This window comes from Calonectris borealis, unplaced genomic scaffold, assembly GCF_964195595.1.
Source record: "Calonectris borealis unplaced genomic scaffold, bCalBor7.hap1.2 HAP1_SCAFFOLD_49, whole genome shotgun sequence".
In the NCBI taxonomy this organism is placed as follows: Eukaryota; Metazoa; Chordata; class Aves; order Procellariiformes; family Procellariidae; genus Calonectris; species Calonectris borealis.
In genome coordinates, this window is record NW_027441458.1 from 703,673 (window position 1) to 718,537 (window position 14,865).

The 14,865-nt window shown below is 52.3% G+C and overlaps 1 protein-coding gene across 1 annotated transcript; it reads right to left on the bottom strand.

Annotated features, from left to right (window-relative positions):
- Positions 1–5,990: 5,990 nt before the first annotated feature.
- Positions 5,991–12,119, bottom strand: LOC142076416 (olfactory receptor 14J1-like). The gene is made up of 3 exons (XM_075138716.1): positions 11,993–12,119; positions 11,543–11,731; positions 5,991–6,607 (listed from the first exon to the last, which is right to left on the bottom strand). The coding sequence occupies exons 1-3, from the start codon at positions 12,117–12,119 to the stop codon at positions 5,991–5,993; spliced, it is 933 nt and encodes a 310-aa protein (XP_074994817.1).
- Between the last annotated feature and the right edge of the window lie 2,746 nt (positions 12,120–14,865).

The following is a 14,865-nucleotide window of genomic DNA, read 5'->3' on the forward strand; positions in this document are numbered from 1 at the left end:
GTAGCTCCTGTGCCACTGGACCTGGGGGTGGGCGTGGCACAGGCTGTCTGGGGGCTCTTCTGGAAAGGACACAACAGCACACCAAGAGTGACGGAACCAATTCCTTGGGCCATTGCTGTCCTTGAGCCCTGGGACTGATGGGGAGGATGAGAGCCCCTCCCCACCCCCAGGAGCTTCTGGGTCCTTCCGAGAGGCTGGGGCTGTGGTGGGAGTGCCCAGAGCTCTGCAGCACCCTGCAGCAGGCACTGCTGTGGGGCAAGCCCAGGCTGAGACTCACATGGAGCCTGCTGCCAACCAGCACCCCCAGACCCCTTTCTGCAGAGCTGCTCTCCAGCCACTCCCCTCCCACTCTGTACTTGTGTCCGGAGCGTTACTCCATCCCGGGTGCAGATCCCAGTATTTGGACTCCTTGAATGTCATGCCCTTCATGATGACTGCTCAATGCTCCAACCTAGCCGGATCCCTTGGCAAGGCCTCTCGTCCCTCGAGAGAGTCAACAGCACCTCCCAGTTTGGGATCATCAGCAAACTTGCTAACAACGGATTCCACTCCTGCCTCCAGATCATTGAGAAATACATTGGACATTGATAAATGTATAGAACTGGCCCCAGGATGGAGCCCTGAGGAACACCACTGGTGACCAGCTGCCAGCCAGATGCAGCCCCGTTCACTGCGACACTTTGAGCCCTGCCGTCCAGCCAGTTCTTCACCCGTGAGTGCTCTGGGAATCCCCTCATCCCACGGCTGGACAACTTGCCCAGAAGGATGCTGTGAGGGACGGTATCAAAAGCCTTTCCGACATCCAGAAAAACTGCATCCACCGCCTTCCCTTCATCCACGAGGCAGGTGACCTTATCATAGAAGGGTATCAGATTGGTTACACAGGACCTTCCCTTTGTGAACCCATGCTGACTGTGCCTGATGATTGCATTGTCCTTTAAATGCCTTTCCATGGCACCCGCAATCCTGGAATCCTAGAATATCTCAAGTTGGAAGGCACCCATAAGCATCATCGAGTCCAACTCCCTGCTCCTCACAGCACTACGAAAAACTAAACCATATGACTTTCATACATCAAAACAAATTGATAAATATCCATTTTTATAGAAAAACACCCCCAGTGCTATGAAGATTCCCTCCATGGCACTGAACTATATCTGTCACTCTTTTCTAGTGGCACTAAGAAAACAGAAACAACCTCTAAAATCTTGCTGCAGGGGAGGTCGGAATCGGATGTTGCTTATGGAAAATTTTGTAACAGCCATATCTAAAACTCTGTATTGCTTTATCTGGAATAAACACCTCTCCTCCTTCAGTAAGTTACGTCATCTCCTTCGGAGCATGTTTCCTCTCTTTGTACCTAACGTACAACCTTGCAACTGGCATGTTGTGCATCAGAAGAGATCAGCTTTGGTACCATATTCATCTGCATATATATATACGTATTGATTGATATAGAACTTTTTACGCATTTACAATTACTAACAAGTATAATCTGTGGTTAAGTTGTTTTAGTATTTGTAGGAACTTGACTAACTCTTTGTACAGCTGTCAAATTGATTAATGTTTAGGCACTGCTGAACACTCTTGCTGCTAAACACCCTTAACCCTTAGTCATAAACCGTTGCCCAGGTCCGAGACTAAGGGTAGATCCTAGGCCGCCCCTAGACTCCTCTCTGAGAAGGAGTTTAGAGAGCAAGGGGGTCTACTCTGAACCTCGTGATTCAACGGAAGGGCCTCCTCATTCCTTTTGTAACTGACATAAACCGTTGTCCAAGTCTGAGACTAAGATTGGGTCCAGTCGGATCTTCTCCGAACCTCGTGACTCAACGGGAGGGTCCCCCTGACCCTTTTATCCTCAATCTCTGTACAAATCACTCCAAGACAATTCTGAAATGATTTTTCCCTGTGTATACTTAATCCATGTAATGAGAGTGAACATTGCCATCGCATTCTGTTAAGTCACATTTCTATAAATTTCTATAAAATCACCCTTTGCCAATACCTTTGCCAGTGATTCTTTATGTGGCCTTAAAACCACTCATTTGTGACAAATACATCATAAACTGAAACATTCCATACTCCTTTCATGTCATTGAACCATTTTTCTGTACAGATTTAAGCTTATTTTTAAAAGCCAGTCATTGCCTTGATGCTGCTAAAATTCCTGCAGAACAGCTGGTTCTTGCCTTGGAACTCTCCCTTCTCCTCTCTACGTACAGTAGCAGAGAAGTCTTGAGGGCATGCATTGCCTTCCCACAATTTTTAAAATAATCGTCATGGTTTAACGCCAGCCAGCAACTGAGCCCCACACAGCCATCACTCACTTTTCCTCACACCGGACTTCTCCACTGAGGTCTGCAGCTGGGTGTTACAGCTCCTTTACACCAGCTCCCCCCTGCTTTCCTTAGAGAACTGGGCTGCCCACAGGCACAGAAAGGTTTCTCTTCATTACCAACAAACAAAAGTGTCCTGGTTCCAGCTGGGACAGGGTTAACTTTCTTCCCAGTAGCTTGGGGGGGGGTGTGCTGTGTTTTGGGTTTGGTGTGAAAGGAGCGTTGATGGCCCATTGATGCTTTGGCTGTTGCTGGGTGATGCTTGCACCGGGAGGGGGGAGCACAGCCGGGGTGGTGGACCCAGCTGGCCAATGGGGTATTCTATACCATGTGACATCATGCTCAGTATAAAAACCAGGTGTGTGGGGGGGCTCGCCCCCCGTTCGTGACACGCGGTCGGCGGTCGGTGAGCGGTTCTGTTGTGCATTGCCTGCTTTGTGTATTCTGTTATTGTTGTTGTTCTCATTGTTATTATTACTGTTCTACTTAGTTTTATTTCAATTATTAAACTGTTTTTATCTCAACCCGGGAGCTTTCCTACTTGTGCCCTCCCGATTCTCTCCCCCATCCCACTGGGGGGGTGATCGAGCGGCTGCGTGGCGTTTATTTTTGCTGGCTGGGGTTAAACCACGACAAAAAGTTAAACATGACACAATTTAATAAACTTTAAACCTCTCTCCCCAGCTGTATGCTACGTCCAAGCAGATCTAACGTGGTCCACCTTTCACAAAGGATTTCTGTTCAAGAACAGTTTTAGACAGAGACATAAGAAAGGGCAGGCATAAACACAATTCAGGTGTTGACTAAAGAGTTAATTAGACTCCTGAAAGATGGGGCAAGTTTCTAACTCCCTGAAGCTCAAAGCAGACACCAGCAGTTGAGAGGCATCTGAATGACCAAAGAGCAGGTGGAGGAGGAAACCTGAGAGCAAAGCAAAGGACATACATCCAGACAGTCTGCTGACAAGATGTCCTTAGACATGGCCGTTGAATCAGGAGAGGTGGAAACACCTGAATGACGGGGGAGATGAAATAATAGACAGAGCAGTGGTACTACAAGAACAGGGGAAGATCAATATTTCTTCTCCTGCCATGACAACACTTCCAGGAAATTCCTGTTGTGTCATGGTGGGAAAACGTTGCCATTTCTTAAAAGTACTCCAATGATTTGGCTAATGAAAATGTGCTTGTATTATTTTTTAAATGTTAAAAAAGAAATTGTGGACCTTTCCAGGCAGACACCAGTTGTCTGACCATAAACGGGCAGTGCCACTTCCAGGGGCCCCAGTGTAGCTGAGTGCTGGCCTGGGATTGGCATCTATCACAGAGAACCTGTGGGAGACCAGAGCACCTTCAAGCTGCAGGTGGAGGCTGGGCAAGGGTTCTCAGGGCATCTACACTGGCACCAGGTGTCTGTGTCCCCGTAGCTGAAGACATTTGTGTCCTACATCCATTCCCAGTTCTGGAAAACACTTTGCTTTTCAAAAAAAGGAAATCCCCCCAAAGACGGGAAGAAAGCTGAAAAGTGTGTTGACACCTTTCTTTGCTTTGGATCTTTAGCTTCACTTCTTCTTACTTTCATTTTCATTGACATTAACGGACATGTGACAGGCCTCCAGGCATTAAACCAAGGTCATGTGGTGTCTTGCACACAGCCCCGTGCCCCCCAAAACCTTCCCTGCCCAGGACTCCTCAGTCTTGGCACAGAGTGAGTCACACTGAGGTGTCGACCTCTCTGCACTGGTTCACATGTTGGTTTAGATGGTCGCTTACAGCACAGGAGGTTTCATGCCCCAATAACATCTGCTCTGCTCCAGTGAGAAACAGGGCCCAACTTCACAGGATCATAAGAGAACGGAGGTTGAAGGGACCTCAGGAAGTCTGCAGGCCAGCCTGTCAGAAACAGGGTCAGACCACGTTGATCAAGGCTTGATTGAGTTTGAAAACCCCCAAGGACAGAGACTGCACAACCTCTCGGGGTGACCTGTTCCAGCACTTGGCTGAGCTCATGGCGAAAACAGTTTGCCTTATCTCCTGGCTGAACCTCTCCTCTTTCACCTTCCTCCCACTGTCTTTTGTCCTCCCACCATGCACCATGGTGAAGAGTCTGGCTCTGTATTCTCCATATCCTCCTCGTAGGTACTGGCAGGCTGCGATGAGGTCCCCCTCAGCCTTCCCTTCTCGAGGCTGCACAAGCCCAGTTCCCTCAGCCTCTCCTCACCACCAAAGTGCTCCAGTCCCCAGCTGTCCTGAGGGCCCTTTGTTAACCCCACTCCAGCTTGCCAATATCTTTCCTGAATTTGGGATCTGAAGTCTGGATGGAGTATTCCAGAGAATCCCTTCCCTCAATCTCCTGGCCATGTTCTGGTCGTCCAGCCCAGGATGCTGGTGGCCTCCCTTGCAGCCAGGGCACACGGCTGCCTCCTCTCCAGCTCCCTGCCCACAAAGACCTTTCCCACAGGGCTGCTCCCGGCCTGGCAGCCCCCAGCCTGTGCCATTGCCAGAGTGAGTCCCCTGCAGGGGCACAAACTGCCATTTGTCCTCCTGGGATTCCATGAAGTTCCTGCCAATACGTGCTCTCCTCCTCCTTGAACCTCTTCACTGAGCACAGAGGCCTGGGAGACCTTTTCAGTAGAGACTCAGGCAAAGAAGGCCTTGAGTCCCTCAGCCCCTTTGGTGTCTGCTGTTTATTAGGTCACCGTCCTCGTTCAGCAGCAGCCCTGCATTGCCCTTGTTCAGCCTTGGTCTCTAACACAGCAGTTGAAGCTCTTCTCTTTGCTCTTGACTTTTCTTGCAGCCACCAACTCCAGGTGGTCACCCCCCGGCACCTGCTTCACTGCCCCCGGCAGTGCCCTGTCCTGTGCCAACCCAGCCCCGCTGTCCCACACATGGTCCCACGGCCCCACTGTGCAGGCACAGCATGGGAAAGGGTGTATTGAGGGTGAGGAACAGTTTCTCTCGCATGATGCCCATGACATCCCTTTGTGCCCTGTCCCCCTGCTGTTCCTCCTACTTGAGACAGCCTCCCCCAGGTCCTGGAACCTACCCAGGCCTATGCGCATCCCATGGGGGGTTTCGCAGACATCCCTGCTCCGGGGCCTGGCAGGGTCTGGAGAAGGAGAGAGGTCGAGGCAGGGCTGGCCATTCCCCCAGTGCAGGCATTGAGCCCAGCAGGAGGAGGGAAATGGCCGTGCAGCAAAACTCACCCATAAACCTGTGGAGAGCGGCCAGTGTTGGAAGAGGCCGAATAGGGAGGCCACCAGTGAAAGCTCACTCCAGTCCCATTCCCTAACACATTGCCCCATGCCCTCCTCCCCTCAGCCCATGGAGAACCCAAGCACAGCAGCACGGCCTCGTGGGGCCAATTTCTTCAGCCTGTTCCTGACCTCAGCTTTGGAAGAAGAGCCCAACCTCGAGACACCGGCACTGAGGAAACTCCCTTTTATTACAGAGATGTGACATGGGAGGCCAGCTGTACCTTTGGGCCAGACACATGTGCAAAGACCTCTGGGTCAGCCAGACTGGCTTCGTGCCTGTGGAGAAGTGGAGTGCGTGCAGACATTCCTGGAGAAACAGAATTATCACAGGTAAATGCCCAAAGCACAGGAGGTTCCCCAGCTACATTGGAAATCACTTGCAAAGAGACGCGGGCAGATTACTGCTGCTGAGAGACAACGGATTCAATCAGCTTCTTCAGTGCGTCCTTGAGCTCCTGGTTCCTCATGCTGTAGATGAGGGGGTTCAGTGCTGGAGGAACCACTGAGTACAGAACTGTCACGACCAGATCCAGTGATGGGGAGGAGATGGAGGGGGGCTTCAGGTAGGCAAACATGGCAGTGCTGACAAACAGGGAGACCACGGCCAGGTGAGGGAGGCAGGTGGAAAACGTTTTGTGCTGGCCCTGATCAGAGGGGATCCTCAGCACAGCCCTGAAGATCTGCACATAGGACACCACAATGAAAATAAAACAGCCAAGAGAGAAAGAAAAGTTAACCACAAGAAGCCCAACTTCCCTGAGGAAGGTGTGTGAGCAGGAGAGCTTGAGGAGTGGGGGGATTTCACAGAAGAACTGGTCCACAGCATTGCCCTTGCAGAGTGGCAGTGAAAATGTATTGGCAGTGTGCAGCAGAGCAGTGAGAAACCCATTGCCCCAGGCAGCTGCTGCCATGTGGACACAAGCTCTGCTGCCCAGGAGGGTCCCGTAGTGCAGGGGTTGGCAGATGGCAACATAGCGGTCATAGGCCATGATGGTGAGAGTATAATACTCTGCTCCTAAAAAGAAGGCAAACAGAAAGAGCTGGGCAGCACATCCTGAGTAGGAGATGGCCCTGGTGTCCCAGAGGGAATTGGCCATGGATTTGGGAACAGTGGTGGAGATGCAGCCCAGGTCGAGGAGGGAGAGGTTGAGGAGGAAGAAGTACATGGGGGTGTGGAGGCGGTGGTCGCAGGCTATGGCGGTGATGATGAGGCCATTGCCCAGCAGGGCAGCCAGGTAGATGCCCAGGAAGAGCCAGAAGTGCAAGAGCTGCAGCTCCCGCGTGTCTGCGAAGGCCAGGAGGAGGAAGTGGGTGATGGAGCTGGTGTTGGACATCTGCTGCCTCTGGGCATGGGGTCCTGTTCTTAAAGAAAGAGTTGATGAAGAGTTAGGGGAGACTTCTCTAAGCAAAATCAAAGCCTTTCCCCTAGACCTTCACCTTGCTACACTCCCCTCAACCCCCATTCATTTCCAGGAGACCTTCCTTCAGCTCCGTGGTTGCAGCTCTGTGCTGGCCGAGCAGAAGGGCTTCTCAGCCTCTGCACTCCCAGTGCTGAGGAACGGGGACAGTAGAAGGCAGGTTGAGAGGTGTGGGGTTATTAAAACTCCCCCATCTCACCCTGGGAGTGTTCTTGGATGTCAGAAACCCTCAGCATTTCTGCTGCCCTCAGGGAGAACGAGTCCTGCCAGGCAAGAGGATTGCCTGTGGCTTAGTGCAGAGGGAGGGCAGCTGGTCTGTCCCTCCGACTTGTTCCGGGCTGCCGTGGGCTTGTTCTTCATGAGATGGAGGGTGATCACCCTCTTGTGTTACCCTGAAAAACAAGCAGGCACTACTGAGCCCAGAGGGATCCAGTGCAGACCGCTAAATGTCTCACCCTTTCTCAAGGTCTCAGCACTCCACCCCTAGCCCAGGACACTCACGCCTCATTGCACCAACCCAACAGCATTTCCTCCATTGTAGCACCTCTGCGCTTCTCCATGGGGCTTTCAGATAACAAAAGGGTGCTAGGGGACAGGCTCGCATTCTGGAGGGCAACTCACAGCTGGGAAGGAAACCTCAAGGAGACAGCCAAGTGTCCTAATGAGATCATCTGATTAAGGGAAACCCAGCTTATTCTCCAGCCCCACAGACTGCATTGCCCACAGCCCCACAGGTGAGAGGAAAGCTGGGACCCTTGTTCCCATGGGCACACCTGCACGGAAGGACCCCCAAGATCAGCCTGTGACTCTGCAGCTGAAACTCCACCTCCCCAGAGAGCCTGGCAGCCAGAAGGAAACAACAACAACAGGAACAGAGACAAGTGGAGAAAGAAGCAAATGCCCAGCGAGGGTCTGGCTGAGAGGGGCCAGGCTAGAGGCAGCCGGGCGCTCAGGACAGCGTTTCCCTGAGCCAGCTCTGCAGCCACCTCCCAGGCACCACCATTGCCGGGCAGCTGCTCTCAGCCCCTGTGCTCTGCAGAGGAAAATGGACACGTGGCTGGAGAGCTGCCCCACGGCTCTGCTGGAGCTCTGCCTGCAGAGGACGTGGTTCACGCCTTGGACCCCACAGCCCTGAGGGCAGAGGCTTGGCTGGGTGGGAGAGGAGGCACGGGGGCTTGCTCAGAGGAATGGGTCTGGTTGGAGGGGGTGAGACAGGGTTTTCTGAATTCTCCCTCCCACCACATTTCTGGTTTTCGTTTCCTCTCATTCCCTGATCATCTCCTTGCTGCCTGGAGATTTTCCTCCTGGTGGCTCTTTCCCTGTGCCAGGTCTTTCCCTGTCAGCACTCACAGACCCCATCCCAACCTCTGTGCACTCACCTTAGCCCTACAGAAACCTGCCTGTTTGCAGGGCACTGGCTGGGCGCATGTTCCTCTTTGCAGGCAGAAAAAAGGACAGGTCAGACTAAGCCTGATGGCTCCAGCAGAGGTAATGCTGGTGCTGTGCGTAGGCAGAGGAGAGGCTGAAAACTCATTAGGAGGCTCCTGGAAGACCTACTGATCACTCACAGTTACCGTTCAGGAGTGTCAGTGACTTGTCAAAATTAAGACCTCTTTTATCATTCATCCCCTCCCATCCCCCAAGAGTAGGAAATTGAAAAGACAGACTCAGGGAAGTTCCTTATCTTTAGAGAAATCCTTGTGTTGACCTTCTCCTTGAAACCTCCTCTTGGAAATATTCTGGGAGTGAGCTGAAGCTCTGAGCAGCCCTGACCCACACAGCACCCTCTCAAGAGCAGAAGGACCCTGCCTCGTTCTCTCTGCCTTGCTCCCTCCCCTCGGTGCCTGCAGGCAGTGCCCTCAGCCCTGCTGCGCTTTGCAGAGGAGCTGCTCCTGGGCAGAGCTGTCTCTCTGCAGCACCGCCCACTTGCCAGGAGCTCCCTCCTTCCAGGAGCCCAGCCCAGCTCAGCAGCAGAGGACCAGCCCAAGGCAGCACTTGCTCTGCCCCTCGCGGCTCCCTCGAGGGGTCCCTGGGGCTCCAGGGGAACCTGCTGGGAAACAGCCTGAAGTCATCCCTGATCTTCCCTCCCTCAGCTGCGCAGAGACACTTCTTTCCACCAAGGTCATTTCTCTTCCCAGAGTCACATGTAGGTCCTCTAATCACTTCTCCTTGTCTCAGCATTAGAGAGGACACCCAGACAGTGACAGGGAGGCATTTCCTTTACCCCTGCTGAGGGAATGATCCAGCAGAGTCAATCGAGGCATCTCATCCTGGGTGTGCAGTCCCGGGGCTGGAAGGGGTCTCAGCTCACTCCCCTGCAGACCACAAAGCCACAGGAGGTGGGGTTCCTCTTGCCTCAGTTCAGGTGGGCACAAAATGGGCACCTGCATGGGAGCTCCTTCTCTCAGCTGCCATGGCAATCATGGGGGTGGCTACCAGGAGGGAGCTGCTCAGCCACCAACACCTGGCGACCTTTGGGGTTCAGGAGGGGGTCCAAGCTATGTGAGGTGACTGCAAGCTCTAAGGGAGCAGTTCCTAGAGACAGGGCAGCATCTGGGGGCATCTTCTTGGAGCCTGATGGGAAGTTAAATTGGCCAGGTGGAATGACGGCGGATGCCCATATGTAGGACAACTGAACCTGTAGCTATTCCTTATGTACGGGGCAGCCTATAGAGGTATTCAGCTGGCCAAATGGAGTCATGCAGCACAGGGAGAGCTCTCTTTCTCTTCACCATCAACTGTATTTCCTACACGTCCTTCGAGTATAATGGCAGTTTTGTCGAGTGCATCCCCTGCGCTCCAATTGTCTAAGCTACTTCAGGGCAGCTGAATCTTCATTTAATATCCACCTACAGGCCTGCAGTGCTACGTGAGATGCCAGGGCTCTGCAGCTGATGTGGACAGCACAGGTCCTATCCAGGACCCCTGTCCCCATTCAAACCAGCTGTGTGACAGGCATCACGCACGGCATCTCAGACAGATTCGGTGCCGTTGGGCCAATGACTGAACCGCACCACTGCGCTGACCTAAGGTTGTGCCCTTTTCTTTCCAGTAGATGCAGGGCAGCGCATGAATACGAAGCGCATCACACCAGGGTCTCCACTCATGGGCATTCCCTCTCAAACTCTGCTGGTTCTTCTCTCCCCCATCGTTTAACCACCCCTCGATGTCACAGTCACGGGTCAGGCCAATGATTTTCATTGTGCCAGTACCACAGGATGTCCACTCCCAAGGACACTCTCAATATCACCTCTTCCTTCCTGAGATCAGCTTCACCTCCACCGCAGGCGCTCAGGGCTGCAGAGACACCACAGAGAGCAAAGCCCTCTCCTGCTTGGACTGCACAGCCCAGCTCTGTTTCTCTCTGGCCTTGGGGACAGCAGGGTTTGTCTTCCTTGTGGGCACCTCATCTCTTCTTCACATTGCCACCTGCCATCCACTGCAGCATGGCTGTGCTCTGAGGCAAAGCCTTTGCACACACAAGGTCTTGGGTGCTTGGTAGCAGGTTTTCCTGTTGCAAGTCTGCTCTCAACCCCAATGTTAGTGGTTAATGAGGACGCATAAATCTGTATGTTGGATGTAAAGATGGTTTATGCATGTGGCATACGTTTTAAGTGTTGGTAAGAGGGGATGTCAGGAATGAGAAAGACATAAAAAAGGATTTTCGGAAGATATGTAAACGTACCAAATTATGCGGGACCTGAGCATGACACAGGTGGTGTGGAATACGAGGTAGAGATTGTCCTGGGTCTGGCTGGGGAGGAGTTAACTTTCCTCCTAGCAGCCCATCGGGTGCCGTGCTCTGCAGTGGTTGCTCGAAGGGTGTTGACAACGCACCCCTGTTTTGGCTGTTACTGAGCAGTACTCGCACAGCACGAAGGCTGTCTCTCCAACCCCACCACCCGCAAAGGCCAGGAGGCTGGGGGTAGGCAAGAGGTCGGGAGGGGACATAGCCAAGAGAGCTGACCCAAACTGATCAAAAGGATATTCCATACCATATGACGTCAGGATCAGCAATAAAAGACGAGAGAAAGGGCGGGGTGAGGGGCATTCTTAATAATGGCACTTTTCTTCCGAAGCAACCACTAGGCACACTGAGGCCACGCTTCCCAGGAATTGGCTGGACATCTGCCCGACAATGGGAAGGAGGGAATAAATCTCTTCTTCCTTTGCTTCCGTGGGTGACCTTTGCTTTTCTCATTCAACTGCCTCTGCCTCAAGCCACAAGCTTGTCCATCTTATTTTCTCCCCCGTCTTGCTGAGGAGAGGGAGGGAGAGAGCGACTGCTTGGAGGTTTAGCTGCGTGCAGGTCTACCCATCACTCCACCTTAGACTTCCGTACATACAGGTAGATCTTGGGCTAGCTTTCCTGATGCTGCAATAGTGTATGCTGATGTTTGTAGTCTTGCCCTATGTTTGAGGGGTATGCGATGATGGATGGGCCATCAGTGACCTCTACCAGCTGTTGTGTGGATGACTTTAGGTAGAGAAAATGCCCGAAAGAAGTGGCTTGGAGAATCACACTGCTGCACCTGGATTTCTTCTTCTGGGATTTGCTGTCCACACCAACCTGCAGAGCTTGCACTTCACAGGCTTCCTGATCATCTGCTGCATGGTCCTCATAGGGAATGGCTTCATTGTGCTTACCACTGTGGTGGAGTCAAGCCTCCACAGCACCGTGTACTTCTTCCTGAGGACTTTCTCCTTCCCAAAGATCTGCTCTACATTAAACACACTGCCAAAAACGCTGGTGGGCTTCCTGAAGGAATCCAGCAGGATCTGCTTCCATGGATGTGCTGCCCAGCTGTATTTCCTGGTTTTGCGGGGAGGCACCAAAAGCCTTCTCCTGGCTTCCCTGGCCTATGACCATTATGTAGCCGTCTGTGACCTCCTGCACTATAGCCTCATCATGAAAGGGGGGTTCTGCGTCACATGGTAGTGGGGTCACAGGTGGTTGTCATACCAGTCTAAGTAGGGCAGACCTATCAGGTATTCACTTTGCCCTTCTGAGCATACCATGACCTTCATCACATCTTCTGTGACACCCCCTCTGTTGGAACTGGTCTCTGCAGACACGTCCTGGAACCAAGTGACGCTGCACACCATCATCCTGGTATTCGCAGTCCTTCCCTTTTCCTTTATCGCTATTTCTTACACTACAATTATCAGGGCAATTCTGAAAATGCCTTCAGTTCGGAGCAGGCACAAAGCCTTTTCCAACTTGCTCCTGACACCTTGGGGTGGTGACTCTCTTCTTTGGCCTGGTCACTGTTGCCTACCTTAAACTCCAGTCAAGGGACTCTGCAGACACTGAGAAATCATAGAATCATAGAATGGTTTGGATTGGAAGGGACCATTAAAGGTCACCTAGTCCAACGCCCTCCCTGACACGGACAGGGACATCTTTCACTAGATCAGGTTGCTCAACACCCCATCCAGCCTGACTTTGAACGCTTCCATCTACAACTTCTCTGGGCAACCTGTTCCAGTGTCTCGCCAGCCTCACCGTACAGCATTTCTTCCCTTTGTTCGATCGAAACCTACCCTCTTTCAGTTTAAAACCATTTCCCCTTGTCCTGTCACTACAGATCGTGGTCAAAAGTCTCTCTCCGTCTTTCTCATAAGCCCTCTTTATATATACCTAGGGTTGACTGGACACACTGGAGAGGATCGGAAACAACCTCCAAATGACTGGGTGCCTCGAAAAATTCCCTAGGCGTGCTAAAGGTGATGTACACTAAAATGGTCTACGATGTCTTTAACCGACTGCTGCTTGTTCTTTGTGGCTCAAGCTTTGATAGAGAGTTATTGTTGGCCTGGCTTGCATTTCTGTCCCTTGAATTTCTTTGAAGTCTTGGAGCTTGTGTGTATGACACAGCCTTTGAAGGGGGAAACACATAAACATGGGCAGAGAGGAATGAAGAGGACTTATTGGGTCACCCAGATAGGTGGCTGTTATGGTCCTTATCGTCTGTGGTCAGTGCTAGTAAATGCCTCCTAGAGTCAATATCCTCAGGACTTGGTCATGGCCGGGGGGAGGCAAACAGTCTACTCTGTTTCACACATGCCCGATGTAGGCATTTGGATCTGACCAAGTCCCCCACACTTCCATAAACATAAAGAATTGCCATTTCTACAACATGAATCAGCCTGTTCTCAGAGGAACAATTAAACACCCTAATGGAAAACCCTTTCTTTCCCAGACAGGTCCAAGATATGTGGGTGTGGGTCAAAGGGGGAGCCTCGCAGGATGACCTTGCCTACTGAGGATGGGGGTTTCTGCCTCTGGGTGTCTGAGACTCCTGATGGGATGCAAGAAAGAGCATTTGGGGATTGTGCAAGACTTCCTGTGGAACGTCTAGGAAAGATCCAAAGGCAACAAGAGGAAGGGCTCATGGTGATTTGGGGAGCAACAAGCATGGGAGAATGGAGGGAAAAGGGGATAAGAGGAGCTGATCATGTGTAAACAGGTGATTGGTCAGTACACTTGTCTGGCCATGCCCAGCAACTGATTGCCCCAGACTGTTGCGTCTTCTTATTAAACTCCAATTTCCCACAGCTTTCTGGGCTGAGGAGAATCTCTGGTTTTGTGTACGGATGGAGGCCCAATTGCCAGCCACTGGAGTGGCAACCACAAGTCATACAAGTTCATGTTCTTCAGGGCCCCAGAAACTGGAGAGATTGGAGAGCGTGCATATAATGTTGGTGTGTATGTCATTGAGTGTAACCATTAGAGAACATCAGACCAGAGCAGCCAGTGAGTAGAAGCAGCAGCCTGGGAGCCCCGTATTTAGAGACCCTAAGTCTGGGCTGGACACTGGAGAGCCCAGAGGATCTGCAAGTTGGCTACTGGAGTGAGAAGGTGACCCAAACCACCTCCCGGGGCAACGGTGGGGTCTTGGGGGTCTGGTCTCAGCCAGGGGTCTGGACTTGGAGGGGAAGTTGTCCTTTATGTGAGAGCAGCAGGAATGCGTGGAGCTCTGCCTGGGGACAAACAATGAGTCAGCTGAGAGCTGAAGGGTCAGCATGAGAGGGCAGAACAAGATGGGCAACGCTGTGGTGGGTGGATGTCTGCTATGGACCACCTGCTGTGAAAGAGGAAGTAAATGAGGCCTTCTTCAAACAACTGGAAGAAGCCTCATGTTTGCAGGCCCTGGTCCTCAGGGGGGACTTGAACTATCCCAACTGCCTCTGCTGAAGAGACAACATAGCGAGGTGCAAGCCATCCAGGAGCGTTTTGGAGCTCATTGACACCATCTTCCTGACTGGGGTGACAGAGGAGGCAATGAGGTGGGGTGCCCTGCGGGACTTCATACTTTTAAAATGGAAGAACTGGTCAGGGATGTAAAAGGCAGGAGTGAGAAGGTAGAGTTTAGGATCCTGAGAGAAGGGAACAAGGCAGAGAGCCTTGATGTTCAAGGATCTCCTTTTCAAGCTCCCAAATGGAGGACATCCTGTGGTGGAGAGAGCTGAGGGCTCTGGCAAGGCTGAAAGCCCCCACCATAGCCGAGGTCTTTGTCTCCTGGGCTATGGCTGTTCTCTCTGCACCTGAGGACTCTAAGGAGACACCTTCTCCTTAGAGCACAAGAGCCTCATGGCCTCCTCATCCCCACCCAGGAGCCTGGGAGCTGTGCTGCACTTGGCATCGCACAGCCCCAAAACACGCTGGCCCTCGGAAGAGCCGTGAGCAAGGTGTGAGGGACATCATCTCCCTTCCCAAGGAATGGCGGACAGGGCTTGGCCCTCTGGCTTAATGTAACGCATCCAGGTTTACTGAGCAGTTTTCTGCACGAACCAGTGCCCAGGGTTGCTTTGTCAGTAATGTCTCTCAGTGGGACCCATTAAGGCTCCAAGC

Coding starts and splice junctions, on each gene's coding strand:
- LOC142076416 (XM_075138716.1), bottom strand. CDS start 12,119: ATGATGGTGTGCAGCGTCACTTGGTTCCAGGACGTGTCTGCAGAGACC. Junction 11,732..11,992: donor GCAAAGTGAATACCTGATAG/GTCTGCCCTACT, acceptor TGTTTAATGTAG/AGCAGATCTTTGGGAAGGAG. Junction 6,608..11,542: donor TCCCAGAAGAAGAAATCCAG/GTGCAGCAGTGT, acceptor CCTTCTTTTTAG/GAGCAGAGTATTATACTCTC.